Source organism: Oxyura jamaicensis, chromosome 1 (genome assembly GCF_011077185.1).
Source record: "Oxyura jamaicensis isolate SHBP4307 breed ruddy duck chromosome 1, BPBGC_Ojam_1.0, whole genome shotgun sequence".
NCBI classification, from domain to species: Eukaryota; Metazoa; Chordata; class Aves; order Anseriformes; family Anatidae; genus Oxyura; species Oxyura jamaicensis.
The window spans coordinates 52167849-52195047 of record NC_048893.1 but is presented as its reverse complement, the minus strand read 5'-3'; the positions used below and the strand labels follow the sequence as shown (position 1 = coordinate 52195047).

Genomic DNA, 27199 nt, shown 5'->3' with positions numbered 1-27199 from the left:
TATCAGGTGAGACTAGTATGAATGTCCTGCCGGATCACACATGGACAGCAGGAGTTCAATACTGCCCTTCTTAATGGACTGCAGACAGTGATGTTGGTGCACGTAACAGAGGCACCAAAGCATCCAGCCCAGAGATGTCACTTCTTAAAAAAAAAGACTCAGATGTGGTGGGGGGGGGGAAATGAGGCTGAATGTAAATGCCTCCCCACCCCATGACTCTTGAGAGAGGATGTTCCTGTTCAGAAATAAGCATCTGTACATGGACATGGAACCTACAGTTACTGCACTGCTTGTTTCTCTGTTGATCAGACTAAAAACAGGTGTCTATGGCACTTTTGTTCTCTGTTTTGAAGGGGAATTCAGGAACTTGTTCTCTACATCCAACCTGTGATGATCAACTGTGCAATAAAACAAGTGCCTTGTTTTAAAGTGGATTCTTCCTTGGAATATGCATTGCTGTACGATGATGGAGGCTTCTAGGCCAGTCTCTGGTACTCGTGATGCTTACAAAAGTAGTGGCTTCTTTACTTATTTTATCTCAGTCCCCTTCTGGGACTGTCTGTGCATGTCCGGGGTCAATGGAAATGTATGTATTCCTCTAAAGAGAGCTGTATTTTTCTGTGAGACCCAACTTCTTACAAAGGGTTTGTTTATCTTGCCTTTCAGTGTTTCATTTCTTCATGATGTTCCTTGTGCTGGAGGTTGCACTGAATTGCAGCTCAGTGTTCCCAGATGTATGTAAATATCTGAGACAAATTTAAAGGATCAAGTACTATGATCTTGGAGGTGTCTTCCAACCTAGATGCTGGGAAGACCCTGTTTGTTTTGCTGCAATGACCATGCTGAAGATGTGTGTCATCTGCCTGAGAAAATGTCTCCCTCTTCTTCATGCCATGGCCTCTGCGAAACTTTGGCAGATGCACCCTCCTCTTGCCTTCTTTTCCAACCTCACTGGAGCATACCACACCCTGTACTGTTGTACACAGTCAGGCAGGAACCTATATAGCTTAAGGGGGATGATTTTTGTGTGTTGTATGGCTGCAGTGTGTTGCAGGTGGCAAGGGAGTGAGACTAACACATTTCCCTTCCCCATTAGACTTGGCTAAGTTTTTCTTATAGAAGCACAGAGCTGGTTCTCCTGCCATTCAGTAGGTTCTGACGAATTAAGGGGAGAACGAAATTCATTATTCAAAAGCATATTGTTCACCATCGGAACAGGGTGGGGAGTTAGAAGGCTTATTTCCAGGTTGACTTTGTGGGGTTTTCCCCCTTTCTTCTGGAGCGTGGCACTGAAATGAGCTCCTGACTCAGTGTCTCTCTGGTGAGCAGAGGTTCAGGAGCATTAAACAGGCACCTCACCACGCCTGGTGACTGAAAGCCAGGGCGGCATAAAGCCTGAGGCAGGACCTGAGTCAAACAGCAAGCACTCATGCTGCCATGGCTTGTAACCACATTCACTGGCTGGATTAGTGCTACCAGAAGTTAGAAGCCCAAAATAATGCGTTAAAAAATAACAGATCTCAAGTGCTCTTCTGTTTGCTCACTGTCCAAGCTTGTACTGGAGGATTTCAAGCCTTTTTTCCATCACCTGGGCCCAATTCACAGAATCACAGAATCACAGAATGTTAGGGATTGGAAGGGACCTTGAAAGATCATCTGGTCCAATCCCCCCTTCCGGAGGAGAATCACACATTCAGGCAGGTTTTGAATGCCTCCAGAGAAGGAGACTCCACAACCTCTCTAGGCAGCCTGTTCCAGTGCTCTCTCACCCTCACGGTTAAGAAGTTTCTTGTCACATGTAAGTGGAACCCCCTATGTTCCAGATTGCACCCATTGTCTCGTCTTATCATTAGATGTCACTGAGAAGAGCCTCGCTTCATCTTCCTGACACTCACCCTTTACATATTTATAAACATTAATGAGGTCACCCCTCAGTTTCCTCTTCTCCAGGCTAAAGAGACCCAGCTCCCTCAGCCTTTCCTCGTAAGGAAGATGCTCCACTCCCTTAATCATCCTCATGGCTCTGCGCTGAACTCTCACAGTTCCCTGCTGTCACCACAAGGAGTGAGAGAGGGCTCTTTACTGCAGTTTAAGAAAGCACTTGTAAAAGGGTTTCCACCTTGGTAAACTATGTAACGCACCAAACCATATGGGTGTTGTGGTGTCTCGTCATCTGCTGTTGGCTGGACATACTGGTCCTCCAGGCTGCTCCTTCTGCTGGCGAAGATGACCTGGCAAGATGCGGTGGTGGCACTACCATAGAATGGTTGTGGTTGGAAAAGACCTTTGGAGATCATCTTGAAGCCAGGGATAGAAGAATGGGGTCTTGCTTAATCGCATTAATGATTTCTAAATAAAACAATCGTAATTATTAAAGCCAGGAAGAATGGGAGCTCACTTAATTGCATTAAAATAGATATTGCTGAGTGTCTTTGCTTACTACTGTGCAAATAAACCGAAACAAGGAGTCTCAGGGGCCCCTCTCAGAGGATGTTTCCTGACAAAATGGGGAACCTGTCTCAAAAACCAGCTGAGACTGACCTTGTGGTTTGGACAAAAGCCAAGGAGCAGCTGAGTCTGTACAAAAGCAGGGGATCAACTAGTGGTGATGAAGAAGAGTTATCAACCTTCATCTCCATGAGCCCCTGATGACTACCACCAGAAGGCACTGCGCAAGCGCAGACAGGAGTTTATGGAAATGACTTCTTCCACTTCTTTCATTTTTCTAAAGCGAAATGACTTCTCGCTTTAACTTGGTTTTATTCCTTGGGAGGTTCAGTCGGTTCTTCCCTCAGTAAGCAGCGGCTGCCTGGGTTGCCATGGTCCTTCTGACTCCAGCCAGGGGCCAGGAGGCTCTCTCCCGTCTGGGGCCAGCTGCAAGCCCTGGCATGAGCAAGTCACTCAGCATTTCCGCCATCAACTTGTTCATAAATTGTGAGTAGCTCATAACAAAATAATCCTCAGTCTGTCGGACGATTTGCTTGCTGCTTTGTGTTCCCATCACTTTGGGTTGATGCTGAGACCCTGGTGAAGATAGAAGAATGGGGGCTTGCTTAATCACATTAATGATTTCTAAATAAAACAATCGTAATTATTAAAGCCATGAATCGAAGAACGGGGGCTCACTTAATCGCATTAAAATAGATATTGCTGACTGTCTTACTACTGTGCAAATAAACCGAAACAAGGAGTCTCGGGGGCCCCTCTCAGAGGATGTTTCCTGACAAAATGGGGAACCTGTCTCAAAAACCAGCTGAGACTGTCCTTGTGGTTTGGACAAAAGCCAAGGAGCAGCTGAGGCAGGGGGTCAACTAGTGGTGAGGAAGAAGAGTTATCAGCCTTCATCCCCACGACCCCCCGACGACCACCACCAGAAGGCACTGCGCAAGTGCAGACAGGAGTTTATGGAAATGACTTCTTGGAGCTAATTTTAATACAAAGCAGGGATAGGTTATGAATATGTATAGGCATATTGGGAAACTTCATGCATATGTAACTCTTTACTGCATATAACCAAAGCAAGTTTCCATGTTAGGGTGTGCATGCCTTTGGGAGCTATCCCACATGTGCCTGGCACTGAAATACCTACTTTACACCACATACCTACTTTATAACTCATTTGCTTTGTGTTATAGAGTTCTTCCACGAATCACTGGTTTGGAGACAACCTAATAGCTTGTGTACTTTTTCTTCAGAGTCCAAGCCATATTTCCTACTCCTGACCCTGCAGCACTGAAGGATCGACGGATGGAGAATCTGGTGGCATATGCTCGGAAGGTGGAAGGTGACATGTATGAATCGGCAAATAGCAGGGTGAGATGCTGTCCTCTCATCATTTGCACATCTCTGATCCCCCTTGGCAGTGACTGGGGAGGAGGAGTGGAAGCACAGATGAGTGTCCCATGCTGAGGAAGAGCATGTGACAGGGCGGCTGGCTTCTGCCTGGTGCCTGTGGTGTTGTGCTGTGCCTGAGACTTGTTGGGGTCTCATGAAGGCAACATGAAGCTCTTTGTTGTAGGTCTCTCCAAGAAGTGTTAGACGTGAAGAAAAACTTCCCCTGGTGTCCTGATGGTTGCCAAATGTGCCTTGAGTAGTGTCTTTCCCTCCAACCTTACTGGCAGCCACTGTAAAGGAAGAGCTTCCCCCCATCCCATGCTGGAATGTGCATGTGGGAAGGATGTTTTCTAAGCTTTGATTACCGTGACCCACTGCCTTTACTTAATGCGCGTCTCCTCTCCTTTTCTGACTTGTGTTCCTCCCCTACAGGATGAGTACTTTCACCTGCTAGCTGAGAAGATCTGTAAGATTCAGAAGGAGTTGGAGGAAAAGCAAAGAACCAGGCTGCAGAAGCAAAACATGATACCAAATGCACCAGGCATGCCACAGGCTCCCATGAATCAAGGGCCCAACATGGGACAGCCTCAGCCAGGAATGTCTGCAAGTAAGAACAGCTGGGTTACTTACTACTTGGTGCAGCACGATTGCGTAGTGCCTTGAGCATTTTGCCCACCTCGTTTCACAGATACTTGGCTTAGAGAAGAATTTAGGAAAATTATTAGAGAAGGAGATAGGAAAAGTGAAGTCTAATCTAAGTTTTGGGGCTTGGTTTCTTGAGATTGTCTATACTGTTACATCCCTAAAGACAGCAGCTGGCTTTACAAAGATGCAGTGTTGTTGAGACAGTGAGAGGCAGTACCACACATGTAAGGTAGGCGTTTACCATCTGACTTTACGGTCATCTGTCCATTATATGATAATAGATACAGGACCCTCGTTCAAGAAACATGAATGTAGATTTAAGGAAACTAAATTAGAAAGGGTGATTCTTCAGTGTGCTGTGATTGAGAGATACGTATGAAGCTTCTTGGCCAGAAAGCTGGCCCCATACAAGGAGAGCTGGAGCAACACTATAGCTGCACACATAGCTCATCTGCCTCACTCTGGGATGGTGTTGAGGCCAGGAGAAGATGTGCTGAGGCCTGGTAGGAGTGCCTGGAAGGTACTGGTCTGCTGGGGATGCTCAGAGTGCTGGAGAGCAGTCAGGCTGGAGCATACTCAATCCTCTCCCCAAGGACATGGACATGTGCACATTACTGCTGGACACATGGCAACTGCGAGTGTGAGACGTTACAAGTATGTTACATAAAAATCTGTTATTGTTAAAGAAAATAGAAATATTCCTTAATCAATTTGAATTTGATTCAAATTAATATGAAACTATTTAAATACAATTATTTATCAAAAAGGTTTATTAAGAAGAGCAACAAGATACCAACAGCCATGGGATGGGGACTATCTTTAAGCCTGTCCTGTGTTCATACAGAACTCATTTTTACTTGAGCTTTCAGGAAGCCTTGAGTGAGCCAGTCCACGACCTGAGGGAGCAGTGCTGCTTGTTCAGCTCTGGGAAGCAGGAGCTACACATCAGCAATAGCTCCTAACATGTTGCATGAAAAAACAAAAAACAAAAAACAAACAAACAAACAAAAAAACACAGCATTAGAAAGCTTTAATGAAGATTTAATTTGGTATTTATGTCTTATCTGGAACTATCTTTTTTGTCTGTCATGAAGTACACTGTCTTCTAGCAGTATTTGCAGGAGAATAGCAGGCTTTATGATTTTGTTTGTTATCAATTGCATTGCTTAAACACTGTAAAAGCAATTTTCTGATTCTTAACAGCCCTGGAGGGTTGTTTGGGAAACCCGAACCTGGAGGACCCCGCACATTACTAAAATTTGCCAATCAAGTTGCATGCAGTAGGCTCTGCAAGCTCATCACCACTGTACCTCTGTAATTAGGGTAGCCCTAGCCATGATTCTCAACGTGATTCAACCCTATGACTCTCCTTTGCGTTTAGGGTGATAGTCTGTAGCCTCCTGGATTGTCTGAAAGAACGATTCACATGTAACTGTAATATACATAATGCTTTGAACTAACCTTTAGCGTGCTACTTTATTTCAGGCTACAAGAGAGGAAGTGTGCATGTGTTTCACATGCTATTTGTTTAGATGCGCACTACAAAATCAGTGCAGTGTAAAAACATTCAGTACAGGGTCTTTTTTTTTTTTTTTTTTTTTTTTTTTTTTTTTTTTTTTTTCAATGTCCGCACAATGAAAGTGACAAAATAAAAAGAGTGGAATGTGAAATGGAAGAAGCTCCAGGGGGCGTAGCTTTTGCATATAAAAGAATCGGTGCTACAGATATGGAGAGACACTTGCTGCTTTCCTTTTCTTGACAGTGAGCTGGGATAAGGAATGTTGCTAGCAGTACAACCAAGTCCACAGTGCTTTTTCCACAGGGAAAAAAAAAAGCCAAAAGGGGCTGACTTGTACTATGAAGAAGCTATGGTATAAATGCACACAAATTTTAAAATAAATCACAGCTTTTTTCCAACTATTTATGGATGAAATCTCTGAGACTGGTCATTTGAGGACATGGGGAGCAGCATAATCAATTCATGTAGGTCATTTACCGTGCAATACTTGAACACAGCAGCTCTGGCATTGGTTTGGATTTTCATTTCCTAGGGAGGAGGTGGACAAGTGCTAACACCACCGCAGGGCCACTAAATGCTCAGAACCTTCTAAAGGGAAGGAAGGAATATCTGCATGGGCCTACAGAGGAAACATGCAGAGAACAAGACAGTGGAGGGACTTGTGGCTGCTTTTTATGCTTTTTTATCCCCCTTTTTTATGCTTTTTACCCCTTTTAATGCCCCAAGGACTCAGCCAGGCTGCAGTGGGGTATGAGTGTGCATCAGGATGCAATGTGTCAGCTGTTTGGGTGCTTGTGTTACCAGCTGTATGATGGGGTTTTCAGAAAGGGGATAACATGTCACGTTCATCCTCGGGACCTGGTTGAGTGTTAACTGTAACAAAGGGTCGGGTTAAACGTAAACCCCGGTCGCTGTGCCTGAGGGGTGGGGAGTGCCACAGAATCGATCGCTGGACATTGCTTCTTCACTTCTGATGCTTCTGTACAAAATCCAAGCGCTGCTGCCGACTCAGACGCCAGAAAACCCCTACGGGCGGGCAGACCAAGCCCCTCAAACGCCTTTCCCCTCGTCGCCATTTTCGCGACGCCGGCCGTCATGGCGGCGCCCCCCCCCCCCGGCAGAAGGCGAACTACAGTGCCCATGGCGCCCCGCGGCGGGGACACCCCCTGGGCCCACGGGCTCCATTTTCTCCGCCCGCCGCCAGTCAGAGCCGCGGCCGGGGGAGGGAGGCGCTCCGGCGGCGTGAGGCGGGCTGGCGGCCATGGAGCGGGAGCGGGACGGGGAGGTGAGAGGCGGGACGGGGCCGTGGGGGCACCGGGACGGAGCGAGGGGCTCCCGCTCCTACAGGAGAAGCCCCGAAGCGCCGGGGTGGCGGGGGCCGGGCCGCAGCCTTGGGTTTCTGCGGGCCGGAGGGAGGTGAGGCCGCAGGAAGGGCTGAGGAGGAGGTGGGTGAGCTTTTGTGAGGCTGCCGAGCGGTTTTAGGCGTCAGGGACGCTGGGTGAGGGTGTAGGCTCGGAGGAGAGCGGTTAACAAGCCGGGTGGCTTGGGTTTGTTTCGTGTGAAAGCCAGGGAGCGTGCAGGGGGACGGCATTGGGTGAAGGCTTATCTCGGTGTTCGTGTCTTTAATAACGCTCAGGATCCAAGGAGCAGAGGGGATTCACTGCTGCAAGGTGACGGACTTGCTGCTGAGCCTTTGGTGTTGCGTGCTTGGATGAGCGGCTGTCCCCTGGCGCCTCACCTTGCAGTTCTAATCTGCCTTCCCGTGCCATCTCCCCGTGGTGATGCTGTCTTCTTGCTGCTCTTTTCGATGGCTAGTGCCTTTCCCCAGCTTCTTTTGCTTGTATTTCCAGCCTGGTTCAAGATTTTCCTAGTCTGAGGAACAGTCACTGGGCTCCTCTTCCTCCCCTTGCGTCCCTGCCTCTGTGGTCTCTTGCTGTGGCAGGGTGGGACCTGTCCCTGGCTGGCTGCAGTGGCATGAAGAGCTTGTGAAGCTCTCTAGGCACAGAGACGTCTGGTTGTAGGGAAAGACTCTTAACAAAAGTTGTTCTGTGGCCCCGCCAATACAGCTTCTGAACCGAGGTCAGCTCTGGGATTTTGCGCTTTCCAAAGAACATGAACTTTCCCCAGGGTTGAGTTTGTCCTGCTGATGTTGAGGCTGTGCTGGTCTTGTGAGCTGTGGTGGCCAGGGCATGCGGCTTGGTTCGCTGTGCTGGAAGCTTGGGTGGCTTCAACACTGATGGCGTCTGCGCTGCTGTGCGTTTGCTGGGAGAGACAGAGCCTGGAAGGACACAGCCTCCTCTGTCAGCATGGCTGTGTAGTTCCCTGAGTTCTTTTTTCCCTAGGTAGCTGCAGCTCTGTGGCGGTTCGTTTGCTATTGGAAAGCAAAATGCAGCATGTGGAAGAGATACCTGTGAAGAAACCTGTTGGAGGGGGAATAGCTTTCCTGCTAGGGATTCAGACTTCTAAATTCGGGGCTGTTAGGTGGACTCGTTGCTCAGTCCAAGGCTTCTCACTGGCCCAGAAGGCTCCCCAGCAGAGAAGGCAGGCTTCTTTTGGGGTTTGGTATAAAGTGTCTGGTTTTAAAGCAGACTGGTTCTTTTGTCAGGTGGTGTCTTCCGTATGCCACAAGACATCATCTTTGGAGCGGACAGAGGAGGAAGGTGAGGAGGAAGAAGAGGATGAAGACTTGGACATCTTTGGGGGTTATGACAGCTTCCGGAGCTACAACAGCAGCATGGGCAGCGACAGCAGCTCCTGCCTGGATGAGTCCAGCGATGATGAGGTGGTGGACCGGGAGGCTGGAGAGCTCCCAACCTCCCCTGTGCACCAGCCACCCGCGGGCCGGATCACAGAGGACAGCGGCTCTGAGCCAGGTACTGCTCTGACTGCCTGTTCTCCTGTGCCAGAGGGAAAGAATGAGGGCTGAGGGAGGCTGAAATGCATGTGACTTCATCCTGAACGTGCTCTGGGAGCAGAACCAGACTGGGACAGCGTTTTTTGGGTTAGATTGGGGAGCTGCCATGCGTAACGTGGGTTACCTGGGCTTAGCTCTGTCCTTGTAGTGCATCAGCCCTGCCAACTGCTCACACCTTTGTGCCTTCTCTCTCAGCTGTGTGCGAGATGTGTGGCATTGTGGGAACCAGGGAGGCTTTCTTCTCCAAGACCAAACGTTTCTGCAGTGTCTCCTGCTCCAGAAGCTACTCCTCGAACTCCAAGAAGGCCAGCATCCTGGCCAGGCTGCAGGTGAGTCAAAATCCTTCCTCCATCCCTGGTGATGGAGCAGGATGTCCCGGTGTGCCAGGGGTGGGTGGCTGCTGTCCAGCGAGATCACAGCCTGCCATTACCAGTGGTTTGCTATTTCTGCTCGACGTCCCTAGAGAAAGCATACCAGCTGAGAGGTGCTGCCTCTTAGAAGCTGGGGAAGAAGATAGTTATATTTTACTTGCTGCCACTTCTTGTTCTGTGAGCATTAATAAAAATGGTAGTCACTTGAAAATCCCCCCTGGGAAGAAGTGCATCCCCTGATGACCAGTCGCAGGACCTGGCTTCCTCTCCCCTCCTGTACCACTAACGTTCCTTCTTTTGTAGGGGAAACCGCCAACAAAGAAAGCTAAAGTCCTGCACAAGGCAGCCTGGTCGGCCAAGATCGGGGCCTTCCTCCATTCGCAGGGCACGGGGCAGCTGGCAGATGGGACCCTGACGGGCCAGGATGGTGAGTGTAGGCAAGGTGTGAGGAGGTGCAGCTGCAAGAGCCACAGGAATGAGGACATCTGGAGGGCTCTAAGCTCTGTGGCTCTTTCCCACCCCTTTGGTGCCCAGCCATGCGCTGAAACACAGCGTGTGGATTGCTTGCGTGCTGCTGGAAGGACACAGGGACGCCTCTCTCCCCATCTGCTATCAGAGCCCTATCGAGTTCTTGTCCATCCACTGTTGTAGCCTTGTCTGTGCTCCTGAGTGTAAGCTCTGTGGTCCCAGTCCCACAAGGTGCTGGCTTACAGGCGCCCTGCTGCTCCCAGCTGGTTGCTGCCCTGATGCCCATGGGGGCTGTATTTAACTCGAGTTGTTCACTGGTCGGTTTTAGGGGCAGCCAGTCCCTGCAGCGGTCGGAGCAGCAAGCTCTGCTAGGCTGTTAGCAAGCTCCCTGCGTGCTGGGGCAGAGTGCTGTGTCCCAGAGTAGGCCCCGGGGTGGCTGTGTGCTGGAGTCCAGGCGTAGCTGTGTGCTCTGTGCCTTTAGTTAACCTCCTCACCTGACTTTTCTTCTCTTCTGTCTACTCGTAGCACTTGTTCTGGGCTTTGACTGGGGAAAGTACCTGCAGGAGCACGGCTTCAAGGCAGCTCCAGTCAGCTGCTTCAAACACGTGAGTCCTTCTTTGCTTGCATGTTGTATGCAAGGGGATCCCCCATGCTCCTCTGACTGGTGGGGGGAGAGCGGGGAGAGGGGTTTTGAGCTACAAGGAAGGAAGCTGGGGTTTCCTCACAGCTAAGAAAGGGAGTCCCATGGGGGGACTGTGAGTTCTGGGGGAGGAAGCAGAGGCAGATTTAGTAAAAGCACTGCTAGCGGTGATGGGTACGGGCTGGGGGCAGGATTAGGTCTGACTGGGGTGGACAGGAGACAGATCCCTGCTGCCTGCACAGTTTGTGTGGGTGAGCACAGCCCAGGGTGGGCTGCAGGGAGGAACTCGTCCAGGCCTGGCAGCAGCTGCCCCTCCAACAGGTCTGCTTTGGCACCCACTCACTGGTGGGTGCTCACCCACTGGTGAGCCCTGTGGGCTCAGGAGCCCAGGCAGAGAAATGGAAGGATGGCAGGTTTTAGGTATCATAGTAGCCCTATTCTCTCTGGGTGTTAAACTCACTTGTTCTGTTCTTTGTTGTTGTTGTTTCCAGTTCATTTATTAAAGTGTGCTTAATATTAACAAAATTGTGTTTTTCTTAAGTGTCGATCAGGAAGATATGGCAGTTTTGTTGATAGTTAGGGATTTTCATACTACAGAGGAGCGGTAGCAACAGATTTGGTATTATAGGACAGCTGGCAATGAAATAGAGCAGCACTGAACTACAGTGTTGTGCCTTTTGGGATCCTCTGTGAACACCCCGATGAGATGTTTGGCACAGTTCGGTTGCTGCTGGCAGATACGGGAGGGGCAAAGGGTGCCAGTCTGTGTCTAAGGTGAAAGTTTTCTGACTGTCAACATCCCTCTCCCATTGTGGCTGCCTCACCCCTTCAGGTGCCGCTGTTCGATCAGTGGGATGATGTGGTGAAAGGTATGAAGGTGGAAGTGCTGAACAGCGACGCCGTGCTCCCCAGCCGAGTGTACTGGATCGCATCCGTCATCCAGACCGTAGGTACGCCTCCAGCGCGGCTCCTGACAATCCGCAACAACTCATCCCAATGCCTGACTGCTCTTTTTGAGAAGAAATGTCTCCTCATTTCCAACCCGAACCTCCCCTGGCACAACTTGAGGCCATTCCTTCTAGTCCTATCACTAGTTATCCATGAGAAAAGGCCGGCCCCCAGCTCCCCACACCTTCTTTTCAGGTAGTTGTAGAAAACAACGAGGTCTCCCCTGAGCCTCCTCTTCTCCAGACTAAACAATGACAGTTCCCTCAGCCACTCCTCACAGGACTTGTGTTCCAGGCCCTTCTCCAGCTTTGTAGCCCTTCTCGACATGGCAGTTCTGCTTCCAGAATGGTTGGAGAAGCTCTGATAAGCTGTGAAGGCCATGCTGTAGGGAATAAGCCTGCGGTGCCCAAGAGGGAGAAGAGAAATTCTTGGTCTGTAATGCCTCTCTCTGATTTTCTGCTCTGTCCTGGCAGGGTACAGGGCCCTCCTGCGATACGAGGGCTTTGAGAATGATGCTGGCCATGACTTCTGGTGCAATTTAGGCACGGTGGATATTCATCCCATCGGCTGGTGTGCCATCAACAGCAAAATCCTGGTACCACCACAAAGTGAGTGGGGGGCAAAAGAGTTCAGCACATTGGCTCAGCGCTGTGGCCGTTCCTCCTGCTGACCCACACAGAGGCTGGGCTTAAATTTTAGGGGAAATTCTTGGTCCTACATCCTGGACAGTGTTTCTGAGCAAAACACTGGCTCCAGTCCTTGCTCAGCTAGCAGTGCTGAGAGGGACGCTAATTTAGCAGAAATGTGGCAAGCCGATGTGCTTGGCGTGACTCACGTGTTTGCTGTAATACCATGACTCGAGATGAGTGGAGCTAGATGCCTGCTTGGCACAGTCCCGTAACGTTGATCCCTCCCAACCTCTTGTGGGGGCAAGCCTGCAGAACGGTGTCTGCCTGAGAGCAGGTGCGGGACTGGAGTGTGAAGAAGGCCTTTTAATGCAGGCGGACTCAGAGATGGGGTGGGGGAAGGTGTAGTGCAGCCCTCTGGTCGTAAAGATGTGCTCTTTTCCTCTGCGTGTCCAGCTATTCATGCCAAGTACACTGACTGGAGAAGCTACCTCATGAAAAAACTGGTGGGAGCCAGGACCATCCCAGTGGATTTCCACATCAAGGTAAATGTGAGAAGCTGTTACTCTGGAAATGAAGCTGAGAGGTATGTGTGGAACACTTCTGGTCTGGTTCTGACCCGTGTACCTCCTTCAGGCCCCGTGCCCTGTCAGCACAACTTCTCCTTTGGGGCTGTGGTGGTTCAGCAACTCCACTGCTGCCGCTCTCTCACTACCCCTCAGAAGAGGAGGGGAAGAAGAAAAGGAAAAAACAACTCATGAGTTGAGATAAGGATCGTTTAATTAAAGGAAAAGTAATTATTAAGGGAAAATTATTGTTAAGGGAAAATTAAGTAATTTAACTAAAGGGAAAAGGAAAGGGGGAGAGGGAAGGAAAAGGGGAGGGAAAACAAGCTAAGGCCATATGGAAGCACAGAGAGAGAGGAAAGAAACTACTCTGTACTTCCCACCAATGAGTGATGCTTGACCATGTCCTTGAAGCAGAGCCTCAATACGCATAGCTGTTGTTTGGGAGGACAGACGTTTTTACAATGAGAGCCTCCCCTCCCCTCTCCTTCCCTTTCCCACCTTTTATTGCTGAGTGAGACACCACAAGGCATGGAATATCCCCTTGGTTGGTTTAGGTCAGCTGCCCTGGTGGTGTCCCCTCCTCTCCTCTCGCCTGCCCCCAGCCTACTGGCTCTGGGGGGGTTGGAGGGAGTCCTGATGCTGTGCCAGGACTGCTCAGCAGCAGACACAGCACTGGTGTGGTACCAGGGCTGTTTGAGCTGCAAGTGCAGAGCACAGCACTGTGTGGGCTGCTGCAGTGAAAGGTAACTCCATCCCAGCCAGACCCAGTACAGGGGCAGAGATGGGCTTTAACAGCTGTTATCGTGTAGCCTCTTACAAAACACCGACGAGAAAGTTTTGCTGAAGGGAGAGGCTGATGCAGCTACGTATTTTCTTTCCCTGCCATGTTTCTGACTCACATGCCAAAAAAAATCCTTTGCCTTTGGTGTCGATAGCACAGCAGCCTGCGGGGGAGTGAGAGGGGCACTGGCACCTTCAAGGTGCGTGGAAGCAGCTGTGCTGATGGCCGTGATAGCTCTTGTTGAGTGTAGTGTTGAGTACTGAGGTTAGACCTTGTCAAGAGTTTCAGGGCTCTTCCCTGGCTGGTGGCCTTGAGACCTGCAGATAAGGAAGATCGTCCTGTGGCAGGCAGGGAGGTAGGTGATGGGTCTGCCTGTGCGTGAAGTAGCTGGTGACACTGAACTGGAGACCTAGATGTAGCTGGTGTTTCCTTTGTTACGTCTCTGGAAGCTGAAAGATTGTTTGCTGCTTGTTCCTGGGCCTCAGCTTGTAGCTGAGAGCTTGTGCCATGGAAGGGAGGTGCTGGAGGGAGATAGGTGTTGTCGGTATGTTTCTCCTCCCAGCATCTCACTCCTGCTTAAAGAACAGAAGTGGTGGGGATGGGACCTTCCCTTTGAACTTTTGGATTCGGGTGTTGGCTGGTTTGGGTGTCTGCGTCTGTTTTGAGCAGTGGCTTAGTTTCATAGTGTTCTGGGACCTCCAGTGCCAAAATGTCAGGTATTCTATAAACACTTTTGACTGTGGATGAGTTAGGCTGTTATCAACAAACTGCAGGTCTCCAAAAATCAGTCAGAAGGCAGCCAGTGGCTCGTTTAGTGTGCCTGCATCTTTGGGTCAGTCTGTACAGAACCTCTAGCACTGAAGCTGTTAGATCATGACGTTGCTCAACCTTTGAACATGGTAAAAATGTGAAAGCTGTCACGTGTGGGGCTGGCAGCCCCCTGTCCCCCCGATGAACTCACTCCCATGTGTCCCCTCCCAAAGGTGTCTCCCAGCTGGTTTTGGGCAGTGTAAGGCTGTGTGGGGGGAAAGCTGTTCTCTGAAGTCTCCGGGGAAGGAAGACATGGGGTGGGATTGATCTCGCCTCCTCTGCTTGTTGTTGCCAGATGGCGGAGAGCATGAAGTACCCGTTCCGGCAGGGCATGCGGGTGGAGGTGGTGGATAAGAACCATGTTTCCCGGACGCGCATGGCAGTGGTGGACACGGTCATTGGGGGCCGGCTGCGACTCCTCTACGAGGACGGTGACAGCGATGATGACTTCTGGTGCCACATGTGGAGCCCCCTCATCCATCCCGTGGGCTGGTCACGGCGAGTGGGCCACAGCATGAAGAAAATAGGTAGGGGTCAGGCCACCACACGCATCTGCTGGCTTGCTGCGTGCTGCCTGGGTCCTGCTGTTAACGCCAGGCTCAACATGCTGGGAGGACCTGACGGATAAGGTCTGTGCGGCCACGTCTGCCACTTTTCCATCTAGGTAGATAAAAGGTTGGGACAGGGGACTGCAGGGTTTCTTAGAGGTAGTTTGTCCCAACACTGTGAGAATGCAGAATCTGCATTGTCACGTTTGTTGTCTTTCTGATAAAATCCATCCTGGTTTCTGTAAGACTAGACGCCACCACTTGGGTTTTTCCTGAGACCGTTTTTCATGCTTTTGTTTTTTTCCTTCTGGACTTAGACTCGAGCCCCATTGATACTTTTGTTTGTGTCTTCCTTGCTGCCTGTCCCTGGTGATAGCAGCTGCATTTTGAGGTGTTACCACTAGTGCTCAGGAAGATGGGGCATTTGCTTTTGAGCAAGCCCCGTATCACAGCTTATGTTACAGGAAGATGTAGAGGGACTGACCTGTTCTTACTACCCATCTCTGATTTGGCTCTTCTACAGCTGTTAGGTTCTCAACAGATAATTACATTTTCTTACTCTGGTTCTCAACAGATAATTACGTTTTCTTACTCTGGTTGCTGCAGGTTTCTCAGTTCTCTTTTGCCTCTTCCATTCCTTACAGAAGAAAAGCGCAGTGACATGGCAAACCATCCCACCTTCCGGAAGATTTACTGTGACGCTGTCCCTTACCTGTTTAAAAAGGTAAGACGAGCCTCACTTTCTGTGGTGGCCGCAGTGAAGGAAGCAATGGTACAGCTTCCCTTGTCCCCCTTCCAGCTACAGGGCAGTAAGGTATTTGGGGTGTCAAGGCTGTAGTTGGCCAGGGGAAAGGCAGAATAAAAAGATGAAAGAACAAGAAGACAGCATCGGGTTGAAGGGCTCGATTTAAGGGCTTCAGTCCTTGGAGCTTTGAGCAGGAGAGGCAAGGTGATTGCTAGGGAGAGAGCAGTTCAGGCCTGGGGCTGGATCATACTGGTAGGGACTGAGATCAGGAGGTTTTGCTGCAGCTGTGACTGGCCAGAGCCTTGGCAGGAGCTTGCTGGCACAGAGACAGTGTTGCATTGGCTGCCTCTTTGTAGTTTTCTTCTTTCCTTTTCCCCTCCGGAGTTGGGTTGAGCCAAGTAAAGAAGCTCTGATCCTGCCTGCAGCTGGGGCAGTTGATGTCAGGATGGGGCTGTCCCGTACCCCTGTCAGTACATGATGTGCTGGAGTCTCCCTTAGGTGCGGGCTGTCTATGCCGAAGGCGGATGGTTTGAGGAAGGCATGAAACTGGAAGCCATTGACCCCCTGAATTTGGGCAACATTTGTGTGGCCACGGTTTGCAAGGTGAGTTTGGGGCAGGGGGAAGGAGGTGGTCTGGCTTTACCTGAGACATCACAGCCTCTCGGTTTGTTCTCTAATGTGCTCTGGTTCTTGGAGTGCATAAAGGGAGGAATCTGTAGTATCCTCCTGGAGGAGAGAAAGGGCTGCGGGAAGGGTTGTGGGATGTGTCTTTATGGACAGCACTCACGGGTTTGGGAAGCTGAGGAGGGTTGCATCTCTGACCTTCTCTCCTGATGAGGTGGTGGAGAGCTCTACTCCTGTGCCTGAGTTGGAAAGTAAATTGCTCTGCCAGGTTTCCTCAGTGAGGTGCTTTGCGTCTCCTGAAGCGTAGCATTGACCTGTTTTTTTTTTTGCTCCCTCGAGAACATAATTTCTCTCATAGAGCCCAAGCAGAGGACTTTGATGCATGGGGTCTGGCAAGGGAATGCCAGGAAAGCCTTTTGTCTGGCAAATGTTGCCTTTTGCCAGTGCTTGGAACTGCAGAGAGGTTGGGGCAGGCATGCCTGTCGTGTTTGGTAGGTCCTAATTGCCAGCAAGTGACAGGAAGGGACAAATCTTGCTGCCGTAGGAAGTAGAAGGTCTTAAGGCAGTGCCCTTCCCTTCAGCCTGGTAACAGACTCCTGACCTGACTGGTGTAGAGGGGCTCTGGGCTGCCCAGAGAGTCTGGTTTTGAGGAAGAATAGCACTCCTGCCTGCTTACAGCCGAGCCTTTTTCACAAAACCAGTAGTGTTAGTTGCAGCCCTGCAGTAATTGCTGCTTTGGGGATTAGCTTGTGCTGGCTAACGTACCAGGAGAAGCTACCACACATCTTGGAGCATTTAATGTTGCATTTTGCAATCTAGTGGCAACAGTGATGTAGCTGTGGGAACTCCTGGGGGATCCTTTGAAAGGAGGGACTTTAGAGCAAGTGAAGCTCTTCATTTATGCCCTCCATCCCCCGTCTTAGGTCCTCTTGGACGGATATCTCATGATCAGCATTGATGGAGCCACATCTGATGACGGCTCGGACTGGTTCTGCTATCATGCTTCCTCACACGCCATCTTCCCTGTCAACTTCTGTCAGAAGAACAGCATCGATCTGACCCCTCCGAAAGGTGAGATGTGGGCTGTGGTCTGGCATACCAACCTGCACACACAAGCTACCAGATGGGCTTTTCTGAGAAGTGTCAGGTTCAGGTGAATCAGAACCACCAGGTCCCACCCTGCCTGTTTTGGGGGGAGATAGGGCTGACTGGGGACAAAGCCAGTACATTTGAGCTCTGATGGTGTACCAAGTTGTGGTACTTTGTGGACAGAAGTTACATCTCCAGAGGGCATTAATCTTGGTCAGGATCAGTGGGAGAGGTGTACAGTCCCCAAACTGCATAAATCCCTTTGATCCCTTTGTGAAAGGGCAAGCAGGGTGGGAAGGGATGAGTAGAGCTATTGCTACATGACTCAGTCATTACAAGTAGCAGGGGTCACCACTTCTCTTCTTGCACGAGTAAATCTGAGACAGAAGGATTGCATCTCGAGATTTTTTGCAGAAAAATCAGGGTGGATTTTACTGCCTCATCCGGCCATACCAAAAAAGGCCTGCTCTGTATTTCTTCGTTGCAGCACTTTGTGCAGTGCTATTCTGCCTTCCTTTGATGTTGCCGCTAGTGGGAGAAAGATTTGGTTTTAGTGGTTTGCTTTCAACATGCTTCTTCCTGCTAGTTTCTTCTCCTCACCTTTCCCTGGTCTGGATGTATGACTGACGTGGGCGTTCAGTGCTGCCTCTGGCACAACTTCCCTGTTTGCCCACTGGAGGGGGTTGCTGGACTGCTGTGGAATCTGTGCCTCAGATTTATGTCCAAATCTAGGCTGAACGTGCCAGTTAATGACACTGCTTTGAAAGCAGTTGCTATGGTTCCTTCTTGCCCATTCTGCCTCTTTCCTCAGCTGGTCTGCCCAGTGACTGTCTTTTTCCCTCTGACCAATTCTTCCTCCTGCAGGGCAAGATGCAAAGACCTTCAACTGGGAAACTTACCTGGAAAAGACTAAATCAAGACCTGTTCCAGCACGGCTCTTCAACACAGTGAGTCCTGCCTGGGAGAAGAGATGTGTAGGGATGTTTGCAGTCAGCTAGGTGGAGCACAAGAGCTCTGGCTGTCAGCGTGGCTGAGTTTGGAAGGGACCTCTGGAGGTCATCTTGTCCAATCCCCCTGCTCAAGCAGGTTGCCCAGGACTGTGTCCAGACAGCTTTCACAAATCCCCACGAAGGGAAATTCCCCAGCCTTTCTCAGCTTGTCCCAGTGCTCAGTTGCCTGCACAGGAGTGTTTTCCTGCTCAGGTGGAACCTCTTGTGTGTTCCAGTTTGTGCCCGTTGCCTCTGGTCCTGTCACTGGGCACCACTGACAAGAGCCTGGTTCCACCCTGTTTGCACCTGCCCTTCAGGTGTTTATACACCTGGATAAGATCCCCCCCCCCGAGCCTTCTCTTCTCCAGGCTGAGCAGTCCTGACTCTTTCAGCCTTTCCTCACAGGAGAGATGCTCCAGTCCCTTCGTCATCTTCATGACTTTGTTGGACTCTCTCCAGTCTGCCCATATCCTTCTTGTACTGGGGTGCCTGGAACTGGACCCAGCACTCCAGGTGCAGCCTCACCAGTGCTGAGTGGAGGGGAAGAATCACTTCTCTCCACCTGCTGGCAACATGCTTCCTAATGCAGCTCAGAATATTGGTACCATACTTTGCCCCAAGGGTGCATTGCTGTTTCACATTCAACTTGGTGTCCACCAGGACCCTCAGGTCCTTTTTTGCAAAGCTACTTTCCACCCAGTCAGTCTCCACCATGTGCTGGTGCCTGGGGTTGTTCCTCCCCAGGGACAAGACTTAGCACTTCCCCGTGTTGAACTTCATGGGGTTCTCGTCAGCCCATTTCTCCAGCCTGTCCAGGTCCCTCTGGATGGCAGCACAACCCTCTGGTGTGTCAGCTGCTCCTCCCAGTTTTGTGTCATCTGGGAACTTGCTGAGAGCACACTGCCATGTCATCCAATTGATTAATGAAGATGTTGGACAGGGCTGCTCTTTACTGCCAGTCAGCACTTCTGAGGAGATCCCAAGGCATCCTCTCCAAGTAAAGCCCCTGTCTGGCTGCTCAGGGCAAGCACCATCACGCCTTTGTGGATGTCGTGATGTCTTTGAACCTGCAGTTCTGCAGTGTTTCCTAGTGCTCCGGGCTCCTGGTGGGTTCTGCACCACCTGTTACCTGTGGACATGCTGGTGTTTGGGTGGAAGTGGTCTGGTTGGAATCAGAGAAACTGCTGCGGCAGGGGGCCTGTGCTTGTCGTTATGATTTTTCCAGCGCTGCCTCAGGCTGTGGGTTTGATCAGGTGTCTCTTAACCGCTGCGTGCTGCTCCCCCACTTCAGGATCTTTTTTCTAAAGGCTGGGCTGAGATTCTCTAGGGACGCAGCTGGCCGTGGGTCCGTTCAGATGTCCCTTCCTGTTGCAAGCTGGCTGGAGGGGCACTGAAGTGTGGCTTGAGTTTGTCTCAAGTTTGTCTCACTTGTTGGGCTTTTTCTGTCTGCTTGTTGGATGTAAGCCTGTAGCTGTTCCAGGGTGCTGCTGTCCGGATGTGGGTTTGGACTGGATGCAATTGCCTTGGGTTTTCCTTTTTTCTCTCTTATGCACCCAGGACTGCCCAAACCATGGCTTCAAGGCAGGCATGAAGGTGGAGGCGGTGGACCTGATGGAGCCCCGGCTCATCTGCGTGGCCACAGTGAAGCGCGTAGTGCACCGCCTGCTCAGCATCCATTTCGATGGCTGGGACAACGAGTACGACCAGTGGGTGGACTGCGAGTCTCCAGACATCTATCCCGTGGGGTGGTGCGAGCTGACAGGCTACCAGCTTCAGCCCCCTGTCGTTCCAGGTGAGCCAAGGCTTGACTGCGGTCTCTAAAGCTAGAGGCAAAGGTGTCCTTCCTCCTTCTCTGTGCGTGGCTCCGTCTTTTGGGGCCTTGTGTGGAGGAGAAGCTTGCCAGCTTGGTCTGTGCTGGCTGCCACAAGTCCTCCTCTGCCGCCACACAACCTAGCAGCTGGTAGAGGGGGAGTCTGCGGCAGGGAGAAAACAGGCTGAGGTTTGAGGTTGGCTCAAGAGTTCGTTCCTTTCCTCGTCACAGGGAGGCCATTGCCTCACCTTGGTAGATGTTCTCCTTCTCGTCCCGAGCAACGAATCTTGTTTCTCCACTGTCCCTGCCAAATCTGTACGGGGCCTCTCTCCCCTGTGCTGTGCTGGGCTGCCACGCTGGGCCCTCGCGTGGAAGCACAGGACAGCGACCGCGCTGCAGCCTCGCTTTCCCCTCAGCTGGTTGTCTCGGGAAGAGGGCAATGACTCGGGGGGACGGGTGTATCTTGTTTCTCGGTTATGTCACTTCATCCCAGTTACCTACTGGTTATGGGACTTGGCTTTCGTTTCCCTCTCGTCTCTATGACAGAGCCCACAGCTCCAGTGAAGGCCAAGGAGGTGCCCAAGAAGAGGAAGAAACCCTATGGAAAGAAGAGTGAGTGATGTTTGATTAGCGCCCTCCCGCTCGCTGGCAGGCTGGGCCCAGTTAGAGGAACCCTGTCTATGATCTGTCAGAGCAGGAGAGAGAGGCCTTGTCTTGCCATGGATGCTCTCAGTCAGCTGTGGGTTTGACAACTCAGCTTCATCCTTCTTAATTGCCCCTGTTCCCCAAGAGCAGAGAGCTGTGTGTGTGGGAAGGATCTGTCTTGCAGTCTTTTCTGTCGGCCGAGGTGTAGATGGCGCTTGCTTCCAGGCGTGAGGTGTGCTGCTTTCCCCACCGTGTCCGTGGTCGGAGGGAGATTCTTTGTTGCAGCTGGAGGGTAGCGAGAGAGCAACCCAAGCTGCTCTGTGCTGAGGGGAAGAAAGCCCTAAGGTGGCTGAGGAGGCGAGTTGTGGGGCTGGACCGTGTTGTTGTTTTCATCTTGTCGTTGTTGTCGTCATTGTTGCAGTCGCTGTGGCGAATCATGTAGATGGGCAAGGAATTCCTTCCTGGGGGGTGGAGAGGAAGGGACATCTAAAGAATATAAATGACACTCAACCTAAATAAAAGCATCAGCTAACACTGAAAATATTAATGCTACAGTGTCTGTGCCTTGGAGCCACCATGCCCATTTTTTTAGGGCTAGACCCAGACAGGTAAGCAAAGCTCTTAACTGACTCCGACAGAACCAGCTCCTTGGAACTTAAGCACATGCTGAAGTGCCTTGACTTTAATGAAGGACAACACAGAGGAGCATATTTTGAGATGATCGATCTAGTTTTTCTTCAGTAGGTGATTTTCTTGGGGTAACCAGTTGGCAGCTAATGACCATGTAGCTTGCTGGTCAGTTGTGCTGGTCACTGGTGTATGGCTTCTCAGTGGAGCAGGGGTGCTGGTTTTCCAGGGGAAAGGAATGCACTTTTCCCTATGCTGTTATCTCTCTCTCTTTTTTTTTTTTTTTTTTTTTAAGGAAAAAAGTTACCTGCTAAAACCCGCACAATCAAGCAGACTGTCAAGAAGCCTCCTGTCTCGAGGACAAAACGAGAAGCAAAAGCTGCCATCAAGGTTTTGCCAGAGCCACCACCCGATGAGAGTAAGGGACTGATTTACTCAACCCCATAGCCATGTACAGCTCTTGGGTACACCCTCTACTGTCCCTGACAAGCTATGCTTTGTCCTTCCTTCTTCCTGCAGAGACAGAGACTCTCTGCTGCTTTAGAGCTGAAAGAGCAAGGAAGCCTTGGCCTGCTTTCTCTGGGAAGGTTCTCCCAGGAGGCTCAGTGGCATCAGCACAGCAGGATGTCTTGATCCTGCTGCTGCCTGCTGAGAGCCTGGCTGCCCTGCTGAGCAGTGTGGGGCTGGGGGAGGTTGTTGGGAAGGAGATGGATTGTTGTTGTTGAGGAGGTTGTTGGAAGGAGAGGTGTTTGTCACATCCTGCTCCCTTTAAGGGCTGTCACAGCATGTCAGCACAGCACCAAGGGATGTGGTGACCAGAAGAGCATCTGGTGGCTGGGTCACCTGCCTATCCTGGCAGGTACTCGGGAAGGGGGTGGGTGAGGTGCTTTGTGTGCATGGTGAAGGTCCCAGTTGCTCATAAAGGTTTAATTTTCCCTTTGTGTGGACCCAGGCAGGTAGAAAATGGGCTGCACTGACTTTTTCTCTATTTATCCCCCCCCTCCTTCCTGTCTCTTGCTAGTCATTGCCGTGCAGGTGAAAGAAGAAACCATCGACCCCTCGCTGCCGGAGTTTGAAGCCACAGAGCTTCCCGTTCCCATCAGCAGCATAAAGCAAGAGGTGACAGACTGATCCTGGACTATCCTGCAGCAGCCTGTGCTTCATCTCTTGGCTCTTTGGGGAAGGCAAAGGGAAGCAGAAGACCGAAAAGGCCTTCCCTTTCTGAGGCAGCATCACAACTCTGCTTCCTTGTCGTGCAAGAAGATCTCCCCCAGGCTTGGAACTAAGCCCTAGGACATGGACTCCAGAAGAGCCACAGGCTCGCTGAGGGTCATGACTGGGGGTCTGCTGGGGTTGTTGTGTGTCTGGCACCAGAGGCACCTCTCTGAGCAGAAGCCCCTGACGGGAAGGAGGCTGCCTGAGCACAAAGGGACAGTCTGGGTTCTTGGCCATGGCTGGAGGGGGTGACCTGCAATCCGAGATGGTGTGTGCAGGTCGTGTGCATCAGGGAATTGGCTGCTCTCATATGATGTCTGTGCCGTGCTCCCTGGTCTTGGCCGTGCAACCTCTGAGAAAGTCAGGACAGGAAGAGTGAAGAGAGGTGAGAAGTGGAAAAGGAATGATGATGCCTCTACAGGAAGCAAGAGAACTTTGTGTGTCATCGTTTCCTGCTTTTGAACCCAGAACTGCGGAGTATGTGGTGCATAGTTTGAAATTTTTATTTTTTAACACTCCTGTAAATTTAATCAATGATCTGTGAAATAAACTAAGGAAGAAGTCACATGCCTGTGTATTGTTTTCTGGGTCACCAAAATACCAGGGCTAACTAAAAGGGGGAGGAAAAGAGAACTTGGAAAGGTCAGTGTGGCAGCAGTGACAAGAGTCTTTAAATGTGGGGTGACATTTGTTCCTGTGAGCTTTCTACAGGTGTCTTGCCTGTCTGTGCCACTGTGGGCCGCAGTGCACGTGCCATGTCAAACGCTACAGGAAGATGACAGCTGCCTGGGACTGCACCTTGGTCACTAAATGGCTTCCTTGGCCCTGCTCTCAAGTTTCCAGCCCAAAACAGTTCATGTTTTGTGTAGTGGGTCAGGGGGAGGAAAAAAATTGTTGGCAAGCTAATGAGCAAACAGCTGGAAGAGACTGAGAGTAATTAAGTTGTCTTTTTCCCTTATGAAGAGGCAAACAGAGACTTTAACTGGAGGGGGAAGAAAAGTTTGGGGACAGCAATGAAACACAAGTGGGAAAGCGGTGGAGGGTCTGTACCAAACCTGGTGAGGCCTGGGCTGTTGTGGCTCACCCTTAGGGGACCCTGGGCTCCTGAGGGAACCTCTCCTCCAGGGAGAGGGGCCAGGGAGCAAGTGGGGTGTTTGAAAGGCAGGTCCTGGGGCTTCCCCGCCTGCCTGCCTGTCCCTGCCTGCTGGCCAGCCCTGCGAGCTCCGAGTCTCACCAGCTTGCAGTAAATGGCTTAAGGCAGGAGGATCCTGTTCTAGGGCAAAACCAGAGTTTTCTCTCTTCCTCCTCCCTCTTGGGTGCCACCTTTCCCCAGCACTGGGAAACAGCTGGGCTTTTAGGGCCACTTATCTTTACAGGAAGACAATTTCCAACGTTGGCTTTCTTCTTCCTTTTTTTTTTTTTTTTTTTTTTTTTTTTGCTCTAAACGTTCCATGTCTCAAATGGTCATTTAAGGTCTAGAAGTGTTTACTTTCCAAAGCCTCCCCACTCTGAAGAAAAATCATGCTTTAAAAAGATGGGTGCCAATGTGGCTGCTGTGGGGAATAGGTCGGGCATGTTGCTTATGAGCAGGATGGGGGAACCACCAATCAAATAATAATAAAAAAAAAGTAGAAAGTTTTCACTCTGCTTATGTTTAATTCTAAGGAGCAGCTGGGAACTCAGGCAATGTTTTCTCTGGTGATCATTTTAAGTTTTTTGCTCTAAGACTTGAGCCAGTGCAGGATCTTGTGCTAGTGCTGCTTGCAGTCCTGCTCTGAGCTGTTAAATGGTTCCTGAACCTGTGAAAGCACATTCAAACAGAACAAACTACTGGGGCTTCCATGTATTCCTTATGGCTGGAGGGAGGCTGGTGAAGACAAACCATGTACATGGCTTTGTTCTCTGAGTCACCAGATAAAGCATTGGGCTCTCTGTGTCGCACTCCATACGAGATCCATGTTCCACAGTGGGGACAAGCCCAGAAAAACACTCTGGCCAGGAGGTAGGTATGGCTCTGTTGCATCCCTTGTGTGTTTCTTAGGCTTTGCTCTTCCTGGAGAATTGACCCAGAATTCTGTCCCAGATCTTTGGTTCAACTATTTATGGTTAAAAAGAATTCATAATTCCTAAACAAGGCATCTTCTGGGGAGGAAGTTCTGTGGTGCACATCATATCCAAACCACAGTCGGGATCTCAAGCTGTCCTCTCATCTTGACTGGCTCATAAAGTTGGAAGTATCCAGAAAAATGTTAAACAACGCCTTCCACACTTTATAGCCCTAATGTAAAATGTGCTAGCCCCCCCCCCTCCGCCCCCCAAAGTAAAACTAGTTGTTCATCCTCATCTTTAGGACAGAAGCAAGACATTAAGCACTTTATGTTAATACTAACATGAGTTTTTCCACCTGGAACATGATTCAACACAGCAGCCAACCATTTCTTTAGCTTTGAAGATGGACCCTGGGTTAAAAAGAACCAGTTCCCAGCCTGTCTCTAAAAATAGTTGCTTAGGGCTATAATCTGAGTTTCCTTTCTGTTACATGAAGATCCAAAGACACTAGTCCTCCCTTCTCAGCTGAGTTTGGTGCTGCCCAGTCTTAAGATTTCAGTACTCAGTCGTGTACCCCAGACTCTTGTATTTTGAGAGGGCTTGCACTCCCCTTAAATAACATGGGAATCCCAGTTCTCTGTCTCAAGGGTGAATGGTGTAAGGCATTAACTGTATAAATCATTGCTATAAATCATTGCTGATTGTGGTTGTTGTCCATTGCCATGTAAATTAAGGCCTTGCAAGTACCTTCTGCTGCTTCATCTTCCCTTTCATTTGTAGTCTGCTTACTATTAAATATTACATATTCGGTGAAATGTCCTAAAATACATTACTTTTTAACAACTTTTTTTTTTCCCCCCTAGGGAAAAAAAAATCTTCAAGAAAAGTAATTCTGATTGTTATATTCTTTATCTGTCATAACTAGACAGATGAAAATCTATGATGGCAATTTTGCCTTTAAAATAATTTTCTTTTTTCTTTTATTTTTTTAAGAGGTACTGTACTAACTTTCCTCACAGAATGACTAACAGAAATGAAAGAATGACTAACAGAAATATGACCCTTGTGCACCTTTTGTAGTTAATTAAGTAGGTCAACTCTAACCACTAAGCCCCTTGTCAGGCTATTTCTATTAGTGATAAGGAGCAATTGACCTTAAAACATTGAAGCCAGGTAGAGGAGCCTATTCCACAAGGTCTCTTGGCTTCAGTCTTGTTAAGTGAAATCTGCCAGGTGTGGATTCTTTGACCTTTGCTATATAGGAAGCTTGAGGAGCTGGGGGGAGTTGGCTCCCTAGGGGATTTTGAGGCCCAGGTTATCTTGGGTGCTTTTCTATCATAGTGAAATGGACTTAGTGCTCCCCAGGAGGCTGCTTTTTCTTTGTGTTTTCTACCAACTCTGTGAGATGGTTTTAGAGCTAGTTACGTTGGTGGTGCCTTCTCAGTACAGTAAAACCCTGGTGGTACTACTTCACTGTATAAGCTGTGAGCTTGTTGGAAGTGACTCAAGTTCAGAAGCTGGCAGGTAAGTGTTCCTGGGTTCTACAGTTGTTTAATGTTGAGGAGTTTGAGTATGTCCTTCACCTTGTCTGTTTGCAGTGAAATTACTTACATTGATTCTAAGCTCCCATCCCAGTCCTAAAAACAATAATGATTTTAAAAAAACAACCTGTACCAGTGTCAGTTGCACCCATAACCTTCATAAGGTTATGCACCCATAAACTTCATCTTGGTTTAGAGAGTCAGATCATTTAAAACGCAGAAAAACTTCTGCTAAGACTAGGTATGGAGAAGATGAGGCCGGGCCATCAGAGAAATAGGAGGATGATGAAGATGTCGCAAGAACAACAGTAATGACCCAAAACCCAGAGCAGCGCGAGCTACGAGATGTGCAAAAAGATTTTAGTCGTTGTCCAGGTGACCACCTTGTCACCTGGCTGCTCCAGTGCTGGGACACCAGCTCTGTCCCGGAATTCTGTCCTGGAATTCTTTATTTTTTTATTATTTATTTATTTATTTATTTTTTGTGATGCAAGACAACTACAAATCTGCTGTTTTGGAATAGCAGGAGACCTGTTCCATGGGCAACACCATTTACAGCACATACTAAGTTTAGAAGCCTAACAATGTCAAACACAATCAAGCTATATAATGAAAGCAATTAAAGGTGAATGCTGTAGGACTCACAGAATGGTAGACTTAATTAAATAGATTTAGGATGCTGCCTGCTCCGTTATCTTCTATATCATAATGGTTAAGTCATATGGAAGAAAATAGAATTCTCTTTAAAACACTCCTCTTCATACAAATCCAAGGATAACTTTACAATTTCTGGGTAATACAGAATGAATTACTTGTATAAATGAATACTATAATTCATATTTACTTAATGGAGGAAATGTGAAGTAGTAAATTAAGGGAGAAAAAGATAATAATGAAAATAAAACACCAGTTTTGTTCTGGGAGTTATGAATTTCATTAATTTCCTGCCAGGATTTTATTTTTGTAGTACTCATTTTTACTTATGGGTGGGTGGCTCTCAAGATGAACAGCTGGAACAATTAAACTGAGAGCCTTGAGCTGGAAATTACAAATGTAAACTATGAAAGAGGTTCATAGGGAGTCAGAGGTCAGCAGCAGTGCTGCTTTGACACACAATCCTTTGAATTCTGGATAATCAAGCTTTCTATCTGTGGTGAGCCTTTCCATTCCTTTCTAAAGGAAAGATTAAGAA

The 27199-nt window shown here is 49.4% G+C and overlaps 1 protein-coding gene and 1 long non-coding RNA gene across 6 annotated transcripts; both read left to right on the top strand.

Moving 5' to 3' along the window:
* The first annotated feature begins 2746 nt into the window (after window positions 1–2746).
* Window positions 2747–5796, top strand: LOC118173363. The gene is made up of 4 exons (XR_004754151.1): window positions 2747–2934; window positions 3696–3813; window positions 4267–4441; window positions 5683–5796. It is a non-coding gene; the product is annotated as an uncharacterized LOC118173363 (long non-coding RNA).
* Window positions 5797–7115: 1319 nt separating this feature from the next.
* Window positions 7116–22982, top strand: L3MBTL2 (L3MBTL histone methyl-lysine binding protein 2). 5 transcript variants are annotated; one of them, XM_035347905.1, is made up of 17 exons: window positions 7116–7301; window positions 8602–8871; window positions 9108–9241; window positions 9587–9710; window positions 10277–10356; window positions 11224–11341; window positions 11813–11947; window positions 12422–12510; window positions 14421–14652; window positions 15318–15397; window positions 15917–16021; window positions 16966–17113; window positions 17996–18078; window positions 19678–19912; window positions 20477–20542; window positions 21498–21620; window positions 22224–22982. In XM_035347905.1, the coding sequence occupies exons 1-17, from the start codon at window positions 7139–7141 to the stop codon at window positions 22331–22333; spliced, it is 2295 nt and encodes a 764-aa protein (XP_035203796.1). In that variant the 5' UTR covers window positions 7116–7138; the 3' UTR covers window positions 22334–22982. The 5 variants fall into 5 exon arrangements, 3 of the variants coding, with proteins under 3 accessions (XP_035203796.1, XP_035203805.1, XP_035203815.1); XM_035347924.1 differs by having other exon boundaries at window positions 7237–7283; window positions 8604–8871; XR_004756342.1 differs by lacking the exon at window positions 17996–18078.
* Window positions 22983–27199: the final 4217 nt, after the last annotated feature.